The following is a 20,657-nucleotide window of genomic DNA, read 5'->3' on the forward strand; positions in this document are numbered from 1 at the left end:
AGCAGCCAGGGCAAGCAGCAAGTGCCTGGATTTGGTGGTTTTATTTCAAGCACAGGGAAAGTGCCTCCTAGTAAATCTACCATCGACTTTTACACCCCCATCAACCAGCCCATTACAGACAACGCAGTAGTGTATGAGCTACTCAAGAGATCCGTGGCAGCAACTGAGGAGGTTGGACAGCCATACACCATCAACACGTTTGACCTGGGAGTCATCATGAAAGCCTGTCCTATAGTATGGAAGTACGAGGAGGAATTCATTAAGCATGTGCATGGGCTGGGAGAAGACAGGAGAAGAGGAGGTGTTGGAACCGGTTTGGGCAATTGGACCCATCCTCCCTCCTTCTCTTGTTGAGGTACTGGCTCAGAGAGCAGAGTCAGAAGAGCATGCAGCATGAAAAAGTAAATGTATTCATTGTTCAAGTTGTAATTATATCACACTTACATAATCTTTCATGTTTGATTTTGGTGCAATAAAGTTAAAAATAAACCCAACAAGATTTTATTTAATTTCATTTCATTTAAAGGATTAGAAAAAAACTGATTGTGAACATATATTCACCCTATGTGTTGAAAAGGTAGTTGGTCATACACACATTTTTGGCAATTTCTTGCTGTTTTTGTCCAGAAATACAGTCAAACTGTTGTCAAATGTCAACAATAACCATCCCATTGAATTCCTAGGATCAAAATTGTGTGGGAAAATGTATACATTTCGCTCTGTAAGTTGTCTACTTCAAAAGTTATGCCTCTTCTACATTCTATTTAAATTTTTCGATTTTTGGGTTAGGTGCTATAAAGGGTTAAAACTAGCCTTTGGGACATTATTTCAGCTTGGTACCCAATATAATCTTAAAATAAACACTTGGAGGATTGAAAAAAAAACGATTGTCAACAAATATTCACTCTATGCGTTTGAAAAATAAAAAAGTAGTTGGTCAGACACACATATTTTGAATTTTTTTTGCTGTTTTTGTCCAGAAATACAGTCAAACTGTTGTCAAATGTCAAAAATAATTCCTAGGGTCAGAATTGTATGGAAAAATGGATTAATTTGTCTCTGTATGTTGTTTACTTCAAAGGTTATGCCTCTTGCTACATCACATTTTAATGTTTGGGTTTTGGGTTAGGTGCAATAAAGGGTTAAAATGGAGCCTTTCTGACATTATTTCAGCTTGGCACCTGGCAGATTCTGAAAGTAGACACTTTGAGGATTAAGAAAAATCAGGTGGCATAAAAAGTTCCGGGGGGTGCGCATGGACCCCTATTTCCATCTAGACTAAGATGATTAAACAGAAGGTTTTGTAGATACAGTACTGAATTCTGCCATCCTGACCCATGCAATTTGAAATATTATTATAGAATATAAGGCCTATAAATTACCTTATTATAGCCAACTTGCACACTATGGATCGGGCCAAATCTACTCTTTCCAATGGCAGAGTTCAATTTTGATTTAGTATCACCAGGCGTGCATGAAGAACAGAGAATGAAATCTACTGTATGTACAGTAGGATTTTTATTCTTGCAACAGCTCCGCCATTTTGAAACAGATTTCAAATCGGATGGTTGCTAAATGCTCACAATAGGGGAGACAAACTAACTGCGCTCCAATATATGCCAACAATGTTCAGTTTTGTGGTATATAATCCTGAGTAATAAGAGAAATAAAAAAAATACATAAACTAGTAATTTGCTTGAAGGCAGCTAGAAGCCTTTGGGAAGTGTAGTTTAAAAAAAATCCAACGCTCATTGAAAGCTCTGGATGTAATCTTCTCCAAAATGGTAAACAAATGTATTGCTGAAAATATACACTATGACTGCTGTTGTGACATGGTTGTGATGTTTACTCTTGAATACAGTACGTTTGAAAAAGAAACGCTAATTATGTCAGACAGTGTAGAGAGCTTGATTTATGACTTGATGTAATTTCGGTCCCGTCGGGTGGAAGAGGTTAACAACAAGATTTGTCATGAAGGTAGGAAGATTTGGTTAACATGTATTTCATGAACCCTTTGAAGAGTAGGCCTACTGTCACACGTGAGATTCTGGAATACACCATAACATTCTACGTTAACTGATGTTGACACCACAACAGGTTAATGAAAAGGTTCAGGTAAAAAGTGTGTGTGTGTGTGTGTGTGTGTGTGTGTGTGTGTGTGTGTGTGTGTGTGTGTGTGTGTGTGTGTGTGTGTGTGTGTGTGTGTGTGTGTGTGTGTGTGTGTGTGTGTGTGTGTGTGTGTGTGTGTGTGTGTGTGTGTGTGTGTGTGTGTGTGTGTGTGTGTGTGTGTGTGTGTGTGAAGTTAACATTAACAAGATGATGCACGTCTGTCAGTCGAAGGGAGGACGGCAGCCTTGCATGACATTCTTCTGGACAACATCTTTCACCATAGTGATGGGTGAGTCAGTTTGATCATTACTGACAGTGTGAATGAGTGAGTCTGCTTGGGAGGAATTATGCAAAGTGTTGAAACTGTAGTTACAGACCTTTTTGTATTTTTGTATACATGAACTGACCAGCTCTGGAAGCCGGATTACCACTGTAAAGTTACATATTTGATATGCATACATTATGTGTACCTGAAAGGCACAAAACCACACCCCACATACAGACACTCATGTAATGAGTGTGACATTTTGAAATAGAATCTTTAATATCCGATCATAAAGTTCATCTAATATTTTCTTTATTCTTCTCTCTTCACAGCTCCGTCAGCAGACCCTGTTCCTGCATGCATCAATACGTCTCGAGTCTACAACCAATATTTGTATTTCCAACATTCATTGAAGTTTAAAGTGTGATTACATGGCAGTCAATACATTAAATAAAACTATGTGTCTGTGCATCTGACACAAAAAGAGAAAGTCCAGGAAGAATGGCCAGTACAGAAAGAAGAAGCTTCTATCCCCAGGCCATCAGGATGCTCAATGACTCTATGTAACATCAACCCATCCATCTACACTCATTGCACACACATCCACATGCACACACTCACTTTAAACTTTAAACAATCACCTTAACACTCACTTTAGACACTTTAGACACGTTAAACACGTTAACAGTACACCATATTTTGTTGTTAAACCTTTTGTGTGAGGGTAATATTGTATAGTATGATGTATTTTAGTTATCGTGTCGTTTAGTTAAATGATGAGGCTAACACTGTAAAGTTGGCTAACGTTCATTGCTTGCTAGCTAGCTGCTCCTGGTAGCTTGTGGAGGGTTATAACATCACTTACATGACCTTTGGGTGTTGTAGTCTTTCTAATTACATATTAGGAGTGGTACAAAACATTTTTATTCTGTGATATATATCGTGACAATCCCATTTGACTGCAATAGAAATGATTGGCATGAGGTGAACGATATCTTATTAGACAAAACCGATGATGTATATATTTGTAGTGCAGATGGTAACAAAGTTTTCTTTTGGGGACATAATTAATAGTTAATAGTAACCAAGTGTCTTAAAGTGTGTTAATTGGCCAGTTTGTGATGCACACTAAATAATCTTATAAGCGTGTCAATTCTATGAATAAATACATAATTCCTGCTTTTTGCCTTTTTATGGGTATTTTTTCTTCTTCAGTTACAGAGATATTGTGATGTAGTGAATGAAGTCTCTTGCAATATATCAATTATTGCAGATAGCGTGTATCGTGATGTTATCGTTATTGAGGGCCAAATTCATCACAGTATCACATTGCGAGTTACTCTTCCCGTCCCACCACTAATGCAATGCAGTGGTGGTGTCATGTTCACAGTCTTACATGACAAACTGCCACTTTCTTCACCTGCAAAATGATCTCCTCAAAAAAAAGGTGATCTCCTCTCACAATTTACTACTGTCATATACGGAAGTATATAAGAGATGCAGGGGAGTTCTAAGGCATGCACATTGATCTGGAGTTATATATGGTTACACGGAACGTGAAGGAGTCTGCCTGTTACTACATACTGAAGTTGTCAATAAACGAGCTTGCACCAAGTCATAGCCTCCAGACGATCATTCCACATGGTGTCAGAAGCAAAGTAGACAAAAATGGCAAAATTTCAACCGCCGGCGAGTTTTCCTTTCGACAAACCAGGAGAATGGCCCGAATGGAAGCAGCGTTTTGTGAGATTCAGAACGGCTAGTTGGATAAGGAAGAGGGTGCCGTGCAGGTTAGCCGTCTGATATATGCTATGGGAAACGAGTCGGAGAATATATTCCGTTCATTTGAATTTGAAGAAGTAGCACATCAAAATTACTTTGGAAGAGTGCTAGTGAAGTTCGATGACTACTTTGTACCGCGACGGAACGTCATACACGAACGGGCATGTTTCCATCAACGGGTACAGAGAGCAGGAGAAAAAGCAGAGACTTTTATTAGGGCTTTGTATGAACTGGCTGTGCATTGTGATTTCGGCGCGAGCAAGGATGAGAACATCCGTGACAGAATCGTCGTTGGAGTCCTCGACAAAGAAGTCTCCCGTAAGTTGCAGATGACGAGAGATCTGACACTCGCGCTGACCATAGAGACTGTCAGGCAGTCTGAAGAGGTTGCTGCGCAGATCAGCATGCAAGGAGAGACAGCCGGAGGCGGGGCGATACACGAGGTGACTCACAACAAGCGCTACAAAGGAAATGGCCGCCAGGGTAAGCCACAAGGGGGCGACAGAGGACAATGTAGACAATGTGGGAGAGCGTGGCACAGTAGAGATGAGAACTGTCCAGCTAAAAAGTCCACATGTAATACCTGCGACAAAGTAGGGCACTGGAGTAAAGTGTGTAGAAATAGGAAAGCAGTACGTGAGGTCAGAAAACAAAAAGAAGTGCAGCAACAACAGCAGGACTCTGGGTCAGAAGATGGGTACTACATGGGGGAAGTGAGTAAAGCAGGTGCGTCGCCAAAGAGGTGGGCCATCAAGGTGTTGATGGGCTCCACACCGGTCGAGTTTAAAATCGACACTGGGGGGTGCTCCAGTAGCACACCATGTTACCGCGCTGCGTCGCGGGACTCCGTGCTGCGTCACGGATCTGGTTGACTCCGAGTTCGATTCCCGGACTCGCCGTCATTTGCCGAATGTCTCCCCCTGCTCTCTCTCCCGTTTCACCCTACAACTGTCGGTCATGCTTGACCAGAAAAGCGATAAACGCTAAAAAATAAAGTTTAAAATCGACACTGGGGCGGATGTGAGCATCATTCGCGAGGAGACCTACCACTCACTCATGCCAAACAGACCGCTGGAGCCTGCGGAAATACCACTGGACAGCCCAGGGGGCGAGCTGCATTGCATAGGACAGATCCAGAGCACTGTGACCTACAAGGGTAAGACACACCCACTCACAGCTTATGTCATCCGGGGGCCTACAGTAAACAACCTACTCAGCAGGCCAATGTCAGTGAAAATGAATTTAGTGAGAAGAGTGGAGGAAACGGTGAGCAGCAGCGGGAAAAATGAACATTTCAGGCATACGGGGAGCATGGGACATTACAAACTGAACCAGTAAGAATACTGCTGAAATATGGCGCCCAGCCGTACGCGGTATACACAGCGCGACGTGTACCTCTCCCTATGCTGCAGAAGGTCAAGGAGGAGCTCCAAAGGATGGAGAGGAATGGCATCATTGAGAAGGTGACACAGCCTACCGATTGGTGTGCACCCATGGTGCCGGTCCTGAAGAGCACAGGCAAAGCCCGCATCTGTGTGGATCTCAAGAGGCTGAACGAGGCTGTTAAAAGAGAACAGTACACCCTGCCCACTACCGACGAGATCACAGCAAAGCTAAGCGGGGCCACAGTCTTCACGTCACTCGATGCCGCCAGTGGATTCTTCCAAATCCCGTTGCACCCAGACAGCTGTAAGCTCACCACCTTCATCACGCCGTTTGGCAGGTTCAACTTCAAGCGACTGCCATTTGGGATCACAAGCGCGCCAGAAATCTTCCAGAGGAAGATGATGGAGACCCTGGACGGGTTAGAGGGCGTCGAGATCTTCATGGACGACATTCTCGTCTATGGGGCCACAGAAAAAGAGCATGACAGTCGCCTGGAGAAGGTGATGCAGCGCATAGAGACGGCTGGCCTGAAGCTGAATAGAGAAAAGTGCTCCATCAAGCAGAGTCAGCTACGGTTTCTCGGGCACATCATCGACCAGTCCGGGATCCGGCCTGACCCAGCAAAAGTGGAGGCTATCCAGCAGCTGGCGCCGCCAACAGATGTGCAGGAGCTGAGGAGGGTGCTGGGAATGGTGAATTATCTCGGCAGGTACGTCCCAGACCTCTCAACAGTAGGACAACCGCTGTATGAGCTCCTGAAGCACAAGAATGCATGGACATGGAACCATGCCCAGCAAACAGCTTTTCAGAAGATCAAAGAGCTGTTGACCACAGCACCAGTACTCGCCTTCTACGACGTGAGCAAGCCCACCGCCGTGTCTGCCGACGCAAGCAGTTACGGGTTAGGGGGCGTGCTACTTCAACTTCATGGCGAGCAGTGGAAACCTGTGGCGTACTGCTCAAGACGCCTCACCGAAGCAGAAACGCGCTACGCCCAGATTGAAAAAGAAGGTCTGGCGGGCGTGTGGGCGTGCGAGAGGTTCGACCGGTACCTCAGTGGACTGGGCCAGTTCAAGCTAATAACTGACCACAAGCCCCTTGTACCTCTCATTAACACTCGTAGCCTGGACAATGTGCCTCTCCGATGCCAGCGACTCCTCATGAGGCTCATGAGGTTCAACGCGGTGGCAGAGTATGCTCCTGGAAAGACTCTGGTTGTCGCAGATACTCTTTCACGCAGCCCAATGGCCAACACAGATGCAGACTTGGACACACAGCGTGAGGTGGCATGCTATGTGGCTAGTGTAATGGAGGGGATCCCAGCGTCCACAAGCAAGATGGACGAGATCAGAACGGCCACAGCAGCTGACGCCGAACTGTTGTCAGTCGCCAGACTCATAAAAAAGGGATGGCCTGAACACCTGGCCGAGGTGCCTATCGAGGCGAGACCCTATGGCCCAGTGAAATCAGAGCTGTCAGAGCTAAATGGACTTGTCCTAAGAGGGAACAGGATTGTCATGCCGAGACAGATGAGAGTAGAGATCCTTCAGAGAATCCATGAAGGGCACCAGGGCCTAGTGAAATGTAGGGAGAGAGCGAGTTCCTCAGTATGGTGGCCTGGTCTCTCCACAGAGTTAAGCCAGCTTGTGGCGTCGTGCCAGGTGTGCTGTGAACTGAAAAGAACTCAACAAAAAGAGCCTCTCCTCTCCACGCCACTCCCAGAGCGACCCTGGAAGAGGATCGCCATGGACCTCTGTGAGTACAAGCACAACAACTACCTAGTACTGTAATATCAGATTATTACTCTAGGTTCATCGAGATACTCCACCTGTCTTCCACAACCAGTACACAAGTCATTCAGAGGCTGAATGCCGTGTTCGCGAGATTTGGAATTCCTGAGGAAGCGGTGAGTGACAATGGACCCCAGTTTGCAAGTATGGAGTTCAAGGAGCTGGCTAGGCAACTGGACTTCAAACACTACATGTCCAGCCCTCATCACCCGCAAGGCAACGGGCATGCAGAGAGAGCCGTGCAGACGGCAAAGAAAATCCTCAAGCAAGATGACCCAGCTATGGCTCTACTGAGCTACAGGTCTACTCCGTGCTCCTCCACAGGCTACAGCCTAGCGGAGCTCTTGATGGGGAGGAAACTCAGAACCACCCTCCCCACTCTTGAGAAAAACCTCACCCCAAAATGGCCCAGCAAGGCAGCTGTGCGAGAGAAGGATCAGAAGGAAAAAGCTAAACAGGCCTACTTCAACCGCCGTCATGGGGCCAGGGCCCTACCCGCCCTGCGACCAGGAGACGTTGTACTCTCCAAGCTGGACCATGACAAGAAGTGGTCCTTGCCAGCAGTGATCTCCAGCGAGAGCAGCACCCCGAGATCCTTCGTCATCCAGACACAGCAAGGAACAGAGCTGCGGCGTAACCGCCGCCACCTCCAACCGGTGCCTGCGATGCAGCCAACCCCAGCAACGCCTGGTGAGTGCGCAGGGACAGACTCCCACTCTGACAGACACACCTTGTTAGAGACTGTTCCTGCCAGTCAGAGTGTGGCTATAGCTACACCTACAACCCCGTTGTCTGGTCAAACGGTGACCCGATCGGGACGACTGAGTAAGCCAGTCAAGAGACTTGACCTGTAGATCGGTCGGGTAAAATGGACTGTGCAGAGTTTTGGGTGCAATGTTAAAAAAAAAAAAAAAAAAAAAAAAAAAGGAATGTTGTATTGGATGTTGAAATGTTGGTTGGTGATTTAACTGTAATAATAACACTTGAAAGCTTAAACAGTTCATTGTTTTAGACAGAGACCAGAATGTGTGATGATGTCTCAGATTTAAGTTAAAAAGGTATGTTCAGCCTATAGTACTTTTCATTTGGAATGTTCCTATGATGTTAGAGATAACATGCTGAAAAGGGGAGATGTCATATACGGAAGTATATAAGAGATGCAGGGGAGTTCTAAGGCATGCGCATTGATCTGGAGTTATATATGGTTACACGGAACGTGAAGGAGTCTGCCTGTTACTACATACTGAAGTTGTCAATAAACGAGCTTGCACCAAAATTGTGTCCCATGTGGGTCCAGCGGAAGATTAGATTAGATCAGATTAAAATGTATTGTCATCATACAGCACAAGTACAGTACAACAAAAATAAGTTTGGCATCCAACCAGAGTGCAAATGTAACAGTAAAGTGCAATAGTAATAATATACAATGTACAGGTGATTAAACTGGGTATACAATATATAAATTAGTACTACTGAGTATAGTGCTAATCAGATACAGAATTGTAGTATTAATATGTACAGTGATACAGGTATAAAGACACTAATTTTAGGGATGTCCGATATTATCGGCCGACCGATATTATCGGCCGATATCGGCAGTAAAATGTGATATCGGAAAATATCGGTATCGGTTTAAAAAAAAAAAAAAACAATAACAATATTTGTTATATATATATCCAGTGAAATTATTAGTTACCTGAAATTATTCCGTTTTTTGGGGTGGGAAACCCTGCATATATCGGTATCGGTTGATATCAGTTGATATCGGTATCAGAAATTAAGAGTTGGACAATATCGGAATATCGGTATCGGTAAAAAAGCCAATATCGAGCATCTCTAGACACTATGGTAGTAAGTCACACTGGCCAGCAGCGTAACTAGTAAGAGTAGGCGGGGGATATGTATAGATATAGATATACTGAACAAAAATATAAACGCAACACTTTTGTTTTTGCAAAAAAAATTCATGAGTTGAAATCTAAGATTTTTTAAATTTTTTCTCAAAAAAAAATCACAAACTTGTTAAAATCTGTGTTAGTGAGCACTTCTCCTTTGCCGAGATAATCCATCCACCTGACGGGTGTGGCATATCAAGATGCTGATTAGACAGCATGATAATATAATAATAATATAATAATGCAGGACCTGCTCAGAGGTCTTTAATTGGCATGCAATTATCCTCAACACACACACACACACACACACCGGAACACACACATGCATTGTCTCTGTAGGATCGCCGATGCGATTCGTCTCTGCGATTAACCCATCCCGTCGTCCTTCCCCCCCAAGGGCAGCCGGGAGCAGACAGGCGTCAACGTGAGCCGCGCCAGGGGACCAATCCAAGTGCTCCTGTCCATCTTCGTCAAGGACGCCACAGCGTTAGCAATCTGTTGTTGTGCATGTTTTTCCATTGGGTTTATCTTATCGGGGGGGAAACCCTTGCGAGCACGGGGAGAACATGCAAACTCCACACAGAAAGGCCTGGGAGATACCCCACCTGGGTACCTGGCATCATGGAAACCTGGTCCCCAAGCGGGAATCGAACCCTGGACCTTCTTGCTGTGAGGAGACAGTGTTAACCACTATTGCACAGGTGTGCCTTAGGCTGGTCACAATAAAAGGCCACTCTAAAATGTGCAGTTTTATCTTGAAAAGAGACATTTATTAGGCACTGAACTATGGATTTCACAGATATGCAGGGGGGTGGTCAGAAAACCATTTGCCTCACGCAGTGCAACACATCTCCTTCGCATGGAGCTGATGAGGTTGTTGATTGTGGCCTGTGGAGTGTTGGTCCGCTCCTCTTCAATGACTGTGAGATGTTGCTGGATATTAATAATAATAATAATTGATTTTATTTGTAAAGCGCTTCTCAGGAACCCGAAGTTGCTGACAATAGGCAGAGAAAAACAAAGAAACAAAAGGAACATAAGACCATGGGGGAAACAGGGAAAACAGCATGAGGTACACAGAAATATAAAGCCACAGTAACAAAGATCAAAACAGGTTGGAGGGGGGGAACTGGAACGCGATGTCGTACATGCCGATCCAGAGCATCCCAAACATGCCCAGCGGGTCACATGACCAGGGAGTATGCAGGCCATGCAAGAACTGGGATGTTTTCATCTTTCAGGAACTGTGTACAGATCCTTGCAACACGGGCCGTGCATCATCACGCTGCAACATGAGGCGATGGTGGTGGATGAAGGACACAGCAATGGGCCTCAGGATCTCGTCACCATATCTCTGTGCATATTCACAATGCCATCAATAAAATGCACCTGGTCCACTCTATTCACAATGTTGACATCAGCAAGCCGCTCACCCACATGACGTCTGCCACCTGCCCGGTACAGTGAAGACCGGGATTCATCCGTGAAGAGAACACTTGCAGGTGAAGATGTCAGATGTGGAGGTCCTGGGCTGGCCTGGTGAAGATGATGTGGAGGTCCTGGGCTGGTGAAGATGGTGTGGAGGTCCTGGGCTGATGTGGTCACACGTGTTCTGCAGTTGTGAGGCCGGTTGGATGTACTGCCAAATTCTCAGAAACAAATTTGGAGACGGCTTATTGTAGAAAAATGAACATTCAATTCAACTCTGGTGGACATTCCTGCAGTCAGCATGCCAATTGCACGCTCCCTCAAAACTTGTGCAAAATCTGTGGCATTGTGCTGTGTGATAAAACTGCACTTTTTTGAGTGGCCTTTTATTGTGACCAGCCTAAGGCACACCTGTGCAATAATCATGCTGTCTAATCAGCATCTTGATATGCCACAGCTGTCGGGTGGATGGATTATTTCGACAAAGGAGAAGTGCTCACTAACACATATTTAAAGTTTGTGATCTTTTTTTTGTTGAGAAATAGGCCTTTTGTGTACATAGAAAAAATATTGGAAGAATTGGAGCAAAAACAAGTGTTGCATTTATATTTTTGTTCAGTGTTGTATGTACAAAGGATTATATACAGGTATGTACAGGCATATGTGGATAAATCTATATGGTAAGAATATATATACAGTATATATATACGGTATATCCAGCATTATTGTACATGCTATCATACAGAGTTATATGGGATATATGCAGATGTATAAGTAGGTATATAGAAGGATTATATGCATGTATATTCAGACGGATATGGATATATATATGCAGTAAATTGAAGTATATATATATGTTATATAGAGCACTATTGTACATGCTATCATACAGAGTTATATGGATGGACTATAGCAGGGGTGGCCAACCCGCGGCTCGCGAGCCGCATGCGGCTCTTTGCCCGTCAATGTGCGGCTCTTCCATCCATAAAAAAAAAAGATTTTTTTTAATTTTTTTTTTTAATTTTTTTTTTTTTTTTACTTTTTTTTTTTTATGTCACTCATTCCATAAGGACGTAGAATAAACATTTACAATTTTTTTTTAAATGGTCCATTTGCATGTTCTTGGTATCTGAATCTAGGGACATATATGGATCAGTGTCAGAAATAGTGTGTCTGTTACTAGGCTTGAGTAAATTGTAATGAACCAAAGGAGAATATCAATTCTATTTAAAAAAAATATATATCTTTAACTGTAAATAACACCATGCTAAAATTGACCAGACCTGAAAAATCTAAGCAAATGAATAAAGGGAAGATGATTAAACAGAAGGTTTTGTAGATACAGTACTGAATTCTGCCATCTTTTTTATAATGTAAATTTCTCCACCATTCTTCATCATATTGCAACACCGTTTTTTGCAAGACGTTCACAGAAAGGTAGAGAAACTAACTGCGTTCTGTTTTATGGCAATAACGTTCAGGTTTGTGGGAGATAATCCCAAAAAATAAGAGAAATTAAAAAGTAAATCCAGAAGTCAGATGATTGACAGGGGCTGGGTAGGGTAGTTTTTCGAAATTTGAAAGCCCTGAGTCTCTTCCTTCAAAAGACTACACTCACTTTTGGCTGTGCCACTTCCTCCTGTCAATATGCGCCGGTTTCCGACTCAATGCCCTGAGATTTCTATAATCTTATATTTCACTAATAACAGTTAAAATAATTGGTAAACAAACATAATGCTGAAAATATACACTTTTACTGTATATCTCGGGCTTTAGAGGTTAACCCTGTGAGGCCCAAATTAAAAAGAAATTAGCAACTTCAGAGGCCAGAGGGTGGGACATATAAACACATTTACTATCAAATAGCATTGTGAGGCTGAACAACAGGGGAACTATCTTATAAATGGCTTTTTTCAGTGTTTACCATTGTTTCTTAGCTATGTGGACTTATATTAATAGGATATATGTCTCTAATTCTCATATTGTTCAAGTTTCAAGTTTCTTTAATAGTTGTCATACAGAAGTACAGAATACTTTTGTACAAAATGCTTCTTACTGTTGCGCTCCAGAGACTGTGCATGACAAGATAAGTATGAAATAAAAACATAGTAAAAATTAGAAGTAAAAAAAGAGGTCACAGTGTTCAGTTTAGACATATGTACAATGTTCGTAGACGTAGTTACCATACAATATACAATACTGTGCAGTGTACTAATATACAATACTATATAGTGCAAGGCATAAATGGACGAGGTGCAGTTTAGGTACAATTCACAGTAGGTGTACGAGTTGTAGTGCAAATCCTTTATCAATAAATATAAAGTGTAAGTGTGTTTGTGTGATCTAAAGTGTGGAGAGTGGGTGCTGCAGTGTGTTGTTTGTTTGAGTGAGTGTGTGCTTGTGGGTGTGTGTGCTGTGTGCATTTGATGGTTGTTGCATAGTGATTATTGTTCGTTTAGCGATTATTGTTCGTTTAGCAGCCTGATGGCCTGGGGATAGAAGCTCCTTCTGAGTCTTTCTGTGCTCGCCATAAGACTCCGGTATCGCTTGCCTGACGGCAGCAGTTCAAAGAGGCAGTTGTTCGGGTGGCTCGAGTCCTTAATAATTCTCTTAGCCTTCCCCTTGCACCGCTTGTTGTAAATGTTCTGGAGGGTGGGAAGCCCCCCTCTAATTGTGCGTTCGGCTGAACGTGTCACTCTTTGTAGTCTGCTACGGTCTTGTGCAGTGCTATTCCCAAACCAGGAGGTGATGTTGCCGGTCAGGATGCTCTCTATTGTACATGAGTAGAAGTTCCTAAGGATCTTCTGACTGACTTGGAACTTCCTTAGGCGCCTGAGGAAGTAGAGGCGTTGTCGTGGCGAATTCTTCCAATTCTCCTCTCACAATATTCACCCTCACTGAACTGAGTCATCTGAAAATGTGCATATCTGTGATGTCAGAGATTTCTCAGCTGCATAATAATGTGGCAGTTGATGTGGCAGTTGGCACCAGGCCACACAGTGGTTGGAGCCCAGCCTCAAAACGGTTTGAGGTAGAAAAATGCGGTTTTTAGTACTTGATTAGAAATACAAAACAATGCATTTAAAAAAAAAAAAACCTAGGTGTTCCATAGACTCACAGGAATTGTGTAAAAGTGCCCAAATAGTGAAAGAAATAAGTAAAATAGTTCCCCTTTAACATTTTTTAAATAAACATTATTTTTTTAAATGGCTAAAAGTGATTTTGTAATTTTGCAACCGTGGGTCTCACAGGGTACTTTTAACCCTGTGAGGCCCAAATAAAAAAGACATTAGCAACTTCAGAGGCCAGAGGGTGAGACCTATAAACACATGAAGGGTGCCGTGACTGAAAAAAAAGGTTGAGAAACGCTGTATATGGTGTGGCTCTTTGTGGTACCACAGTCATTTTTTTGTGGCTCTTAGTCTCTGACTGGTTGGCCACCCCTGGACTATAGTATGACGTAGGTGTTATGATGTTTATGAGGGGGAGACTTTTCCTCTCTATAACGTCTACACTCTGAAGTGTATTCTTTCCCTGTTTTTCTGTTGGGTTGGCGTCATCATAACTTCCACACTCTTTGATTGACAGGTAGTTAATTCATGCATCTCTACATGTACCATGGAAGAACGCGTGATACACAATTTTTCATGGGCTCGTTTTCCCCCTATTGTGCTTCATCATCATTATTATTCTCCACTTACCACCATCAAAAGACAATTTGTGAACCTATAGGCTCTTTCAAGCTTTTTGTGGGAGGACATGGCCTAGTTATGTACAGTGCTTTAACACGTTTTCTGCTCCATGGATGTAGCCCACAGTTAGTTATTTCCCCTCAGAACCAAAGCGTGCTTTTGTAGTTATTATTAGCTTATTGTTCACACATCCACTTCATATGCTGACCTTGTGGCCACTGTTGGTCCAGTGGATGCTAGTTACCATTAGTACAAGACATTTGATACATCTTATCAGTGGTGAAAAGTATTTTTACTCAAGTACTGTACTTAAGTAACATTTTTAGCTACTTGTACTTTATGTGAGTATTTTCATTTTAGGGAACTTTATACTTTTACTCTTACATTTCAAAGGAAATATTGTACTTTTTACTCCACTACATTTATCTGAAGCCATCAGTTGCTAGTTACTTTGAAGAAAAAGATTTAGCATAGAAAACATGGCAACATTTTATGAAGATTATATATTTTCACATTTGAAGCCTGTCAACTTCAAGAGGACGTAATCAGAGCAGCAGAACTGGACAATATACCACTTTAACATAGATATACCACTTTAAGTAAAGGAACTGTGTACTTCTTCCACCTCATGGATGTGTCGTGTGATCATTGGTCCTCATTCTCGAACACATTCGTAAGTGCTTTGGTAAGTGTCTTGGTAAAAATTTCAGAAATCCTCCTCCGGATTCCTGAACACGTGAAACGGTCTTCGTAAGTGGGGGAAAACGTTCGCAGCTGTGCTCCGCTGAATGAACTGACATCACTCATTCACAACTCCAGGCGCGTTCACATTTTCCTCATTTGCATACAGACACGCCCCGCCAGCTCATTATAAGGAGGTGAGAGGGTCTGCCTTGCATCTCTGCTGTGTTGATCCTTGTATTAGGTAGTGCAGAACCGATTTGCGACTGATCACAATTCGATTCGATTAAAAAGTCCTCCATTCAAAGTCTAAGTAAACGTAGAGAAGTATTTGTTATTGAATTTACTTAAGTATCTAAAGTAAAAGTATGCATTCTACATGATGTTTGTGTATTCCAGTGCTTGGGAGCATTCTATCCTCGATCCATTGACCTCTATAGGTCATGTTAAAGGTGTGTTATGCTGCTCTGATTATGTCCGCTGTGAAAGTATATAATCTTCATCCTTTTCTTCAAAGTAACTAGTAACTGATGGGTTCAGATAAATGTAGTTGAGTAAAAAGTACAATATTTCCTTTGAAATGTAGTGGAGTAAAAGTATAAAGTTTGAAATGAAAATCCTCACATAAAGTACAAGTAGCTCAGAATTTTACTTAAGTACAGTAAAAATACGTAATTACTTTCCACCACTGGGTAGAACTGCCTCGCCCTCAAGTCTTCTCTGTGGTTCCCTCATTGGCTAATCAGCTCCTGAATAAACCCTGGGAGTTCCAAATCCACAGGTTGCCACGTCGGGTTCCTTGTTGCTATCGTGGCCGTGTGACACTAGCATTAGCCTAAAGTAGTACATAGCCTGGTGCCTGGCTAGCCTCACCAGTGGAAGCAGATGTAACGTAACTCAGCAATACCAACTGAGTTACGTGACTAAGTTACCCCCTACCTGCACGAGCTGCTGACACTCCCCTGACTAAAAGTAGTTTCAAACGAAAACGGCTGGATGTCATTTTACCAAATCACTACGGCTTTGAGTGAGAGTCCTTCACCTTTTACACATATCTAGCTTTGGCATGGATTGATTGTTTAGATCGCTAGCACGGCTAACAAATGCAAATATATTGTAGTCTGCCATGTTGTTCTGACCAGGATTACGTTCCTTTTGTCCCACTGATGCGCTGAGTCTGACGTGGACAGCGAACAGGTCTATAGACTTGATTGCTGCAGGACTAGATGGCGATGGGGGGTGGCTCTGTGCTGGAGGAACAACTGGCCAGGATCTCTCAACACCAGCCCCGGGCCGAGGGCCTGTCCCCGGCCCGACTAACGAGCATTACATTTACATTTGCATTTCGTCATTTAGCTGACGCTTTTATCCAAAGCGACTTACAAGTTCTGTACGACAAGTCAGCAGGAAGGGCACAACTCTTACAGCTGAGTAACAATGATCATCAAACAGTGCTGAAACGTGTGTGTTCCAGTGTTGAGTGCATAGTAGTAAAGACATATTAGTATAGTAGGAAGAGTGCATGATGTGTTTTTAGTCGACGGCGAAAGACTGGTCGGGTTTCGGCTGTCCTAACTGTGGTGGGAAGTTCGTTCCACCATTGTGGAGCGAGAATAGGCGGCTTCTCCTTGATGACCCTCCCGGAGCTTGGATAGGAGTGGGTCTGAGGTGGCCAGAGGATGTAGAGTGGAGGGACCTTGATGGTGTGTACTTAGAGACCATTGACCAGAGGTAAGCGGGAGCCGTTCCCTTCGCCTACGCGATATGCCAGGTCGAGGACCTTGAAGCGGATTTGTGCGGCAATGGGGAGCCAGTGCAGGTCCCTAAGAAGAAGTGGGGTAACATGGATAACAAGCAGAGGAGAGAGAAAGAGAGAGAGGAGAGGAAGCAACCTAGCTGTGGATGGAGGCTAGAATAACATGGGTTCTTTAAAATCTGCTCTTTTTTTCACCATCTTCTGTCAATTTTCTCCCTCTGTTTCTCTCTCATCCTGATCCTGCCTTCTCGTTCTCACTCTCGCTCAATTGCACTCTCATTCAAATTTTGCAGATGAAGAGTGGAGTTTGTAAAGTGCTTAAATTCACACCCCACCTCTCTCACTCTCCTCCATCTCTCCTGTCTTTCCCGAAATATCCTTTGCTCTATTTAGCTCTTTCTCTTGCTCCCTATCTCTCTCTCTCTCTCTCTCTCTCTCTCTCTCTCTCTCTCTCTCTCTCTCTCTCTCTCTCTCTCTCTCTCTCTCTCTCTCTCTCTCTCTCTCCCCCCCCTCTCTCTCCTATTTGTCTTAGCTTTGTCCTCTTCTAGCTCACTTTTTCCATGTCCCTATTCTCTGGTCGCTCTCAGGAGGGACACACACACACACACACACAGTCCTTGGCAGGGCACTGTTGGACCGTCTCGTTCACACACACACACACACACACACACACACACACACACACACACACACACACACACACACACACACACACACACACACACACACACACACACACACGTCAGTTCACATGAGTTCAATGTGTTTTCGTGCTCATAATCTTGACCTCTCTGGGCATTAAATGTGTCCCCTTTGCCACACTCCCTGCCAAGATACAAGCACACACACATATATATATATACACACACTTGCACACTTGTATAATCTTACATTTTCCTCTCTTCCAGCTCTGCATGAGTTCCCAACAGACTTGTTCTCAAACAAAGAGAGGACAGAGGGAGCTGTGGCCCTACACGTACTATGTGTAAGTTTACATTCACCTGTATCCTGTGTGTGTGGAAATTATACTGTATATATATATGTATGTATGTATGTATGTATGTATGTATGTATGTATGTATGTATGTATGTATGTATGTATGTATGTATGTATGTATGTATGTATGTATGTATGTATGCATGCATGTATGTATGTATGTATGTATGCGTGTGTGTGTGTATGTGAGAATATACTGTATATACTGTATATATATATATATATATTATATATATATGTGTCAATGTGTGTGTGTGTGTGTCTGTGATGGAGAAAGAGAGAGAGGAAGATAATAACGTAGTGTTCTTGGTGTTCTCGTTTTACTGTGTATTCTTAAATCTTTTTACATTAAACATTCCAATGAAAAAACACGTACAAACACTGAGATCAAGTGGAGAAAGCAACGAAAATCCTCCAGTATTTCTTTGCCCAATAGTGGGGTAATTGCTAGCGGGCTGGCATCCAAACCAAAGCTAAACAAATGGCCCTGGACTCCAAACTTCTCTTCTCTTCTCTTCTCTTCTCTTCTCTCTCTTCTCTTCTCTTCTCTTCTCTTCTCTTCTCTTCTCTTCTCTTCTCTTCTCTTCTCTTCTCTTCTCTTCTCTTCTCTTCCTCTCTTCTCTTCTCTTCTCTTCTCTTCTCTTCTCTTCTCTTCTCTGCTCTCTCCTCCTCTCCTCTGCTTTCCTCTCTTCTCCTTTGCTCTCCTCAACTCTCCTCCGTTCTCCTTTGCTTTCCTCTCCCCTCCGGTCAGGACTGGTGCCATTTTATTTATGGCCCAGTGGAAATGCACCTCAAATTGCACAATAGTGGGGTAATTGCTAGTGGGCTAGCATCCAAACCAACGCTAAACAAATGGCCCTGAACTCCAAACTCTCCGTGTAAGCTAGCAGAAGACATCATCTGGGTCTGCAGCGGAGTGCCAGAGCGAGCCAAGTTCTTCTTCTCTTCTCTCTCTCTTTGGAGTGAGAACGAGGGAGGTGGAGGGAGAGCGAGGGAGGTGGAGGGAGAACGAGGGAGGTGTTGGGAGAGCAAGGGAGGTGGAGGGAGAACAAGGGAGATGGAGGGAGAGCAAGGGAGGTGGAGGGAGAGTGAGGGAGGTAGAGGGAGAGCGAGGGAGGACGAGGGAGAACGAGGGAGAGCGATGGAGGTGGGGAGAGAGCGAGGGAGGTGGAGGGAGAACGAGGAAGGTGGAGAGAGAACGAGGGAGGTGGAGAGAGAACGAGGGAGGTGGAGAGAGAGCGAGGGAGGTGGAGAGAGAACGAGGGAGGTGGAGAGAGCGAGGGAGGTGGAGAGAGAACGAGGGAGGTGGAGAGAGAACGAGGAAGGTGGAGAGAGAACGAGGGAGGTGGAGAGAGAACGAGGGAGGTGGAGAGAGCGAGGGAGGTGGAGAGAGCGAGGGGGTGGAGAGAGAGTGAGGGAGGTGGATAGAGAATGAGGGGGGTGGAGAGAACAAGGGAGGTGGAGAGAGAGAGAGAGAACGAGGGAGGTGGAGAGAGAGAGGGAGGTGGAGAGAGAACGAGGGAGGTGGAGAGAGAACGAGGGGGGTGGAGAGAACGAGGGAGGTGGAGAGAGAGAATGAGGAGGTGGAGAGAGAACAACGGAGGTGGAGAGAGAGAAAGAATGAGGGAGGTAGAGAGAGAACGAGGGAGGTAGAGAGAGAATGAGGGAGGTGGAGAGAGAACGAGGATGTGGAGAGAGAACGAGGGAGGTGGAGAGAGAATGAGGGAGGTAGAGAGAGGTAGATGGAAAAAGAAGGAGTGAGAAGTGGATCTACAGTATAATGGAGAGGGTGTAAAGGAAGGTAGGAGAGAATGAGGTGAGCGTAGCGTCTGATGTGAACATGACGCTCTCTAAGTATGTATCTAAGTATGCAAATGTAGGAGGAGGACAGGGAATGAGAAATTAGCTATCAGTTTTTTTCGCATGGCAAATTGTGGTCACTCACACACACACACTCACTCACTCACTCACACACACACACTCACTCACTCACTCACTCACTCACTCACTCACTCACTCACTCACTCACTCACTCACTCACTCACTCACTCACTCACACTCACTCACTCACTCACTCACTCACTCACTCACTCACTCACTCACTCACACACTCACTCACTCACTCACTCACTCACTCACACACTCACTCACTCACACACACACACTCACTCACTCACTCACTCACTCACTCACTCACTCACTCACTCACTCACTCACTCACTCACTCACTCACTCACTCACTCACTCACTCACTCACTCACTCTGACATTCCGCAAGGGATATTTAGTCTAACGCATCCGCAGATAATGTGCACGCTTCTAGCGACTTGCTGTAGATTAAAAACCCAGCCCAGTGTGGCCTTCAAAAGACAGTGATGGCACAAGGGGTGGTATATGGGCTGCTAGCATTAACAAGTAAGTGTAATGTTAACCAAACAACTTCCTCAACTGGCTGCGTCTCCCATCGCCCTTCTTCACCTTTTTTCTCCTCTCTTTAAAGGTGCTATAGATAATATTTTGTTGTAGAGTATAAAAAAAAAAAAAAAGTATAATACATCCACGGTGCGGCTGGGTAGTGTAGAGGTCTAAGTACTTGCCTAAATGCCTACCACTGCAGAGACTCAGGGTTCGATTCCCACTGTCAGTGCTGCTTCCGGCTTGGGTCAGTCGTCCCTACGAACACATTTTGGCAGTGTTCACGGGTGGGAAGCCAGTGGGGTATGAGTCCTGGTCGTTACAATAGCGACTCCTACTGGTCGGTCATGGTGCCTGTTCAGCGGGAAGGTAATCTGGAGGAGATAGCGTAAACCTCTGCACAGGTTACTCCTAGCTGTCAGGTGAAAAGAAGCGGCTGGCGACTCCACATGTATCGACAGT

At 44.1% G+C, this 20,657-nt stretch overlaps 1 protein-coding gene across 1 annotated transcript in view; it reads left to right on the forward strand.

Annotated features, from left to right (window-relative positions):
• LOC311231937 (sodium/potassium/calcium exchanger 3-like) overlaps positions 1–20,657 on the forward strand; it is a gene marked incomplete at its 3' end in the record, with an annotated part of 159,891 nt that overhangs the window by 86,110 nt on the left and 53,124 nt on the right. The window contains exon 3 of the mRNA XM_084318576.1: positions 17,693–17,769. Coding sequence (XP_084174702.1) covers positions 17,693–17,769 — 77 coding nt within the window. The remainder of the gene's footprint in view (positions 1–17,692; positions 17,770–20,657) is intronic.

This window comes from Notolepis coatsorum, assembly GCF_963971535.1.
Source record: "Notolepis coatsorum genome assembly, chromosome: 7".
Classification (NCBI taxonomy): Eukaryota; Metazoa; Chordata; class Actinopteri; order Aulopiformes; family Paralepididae; genus Notolepis; species Notolepis coatsorum.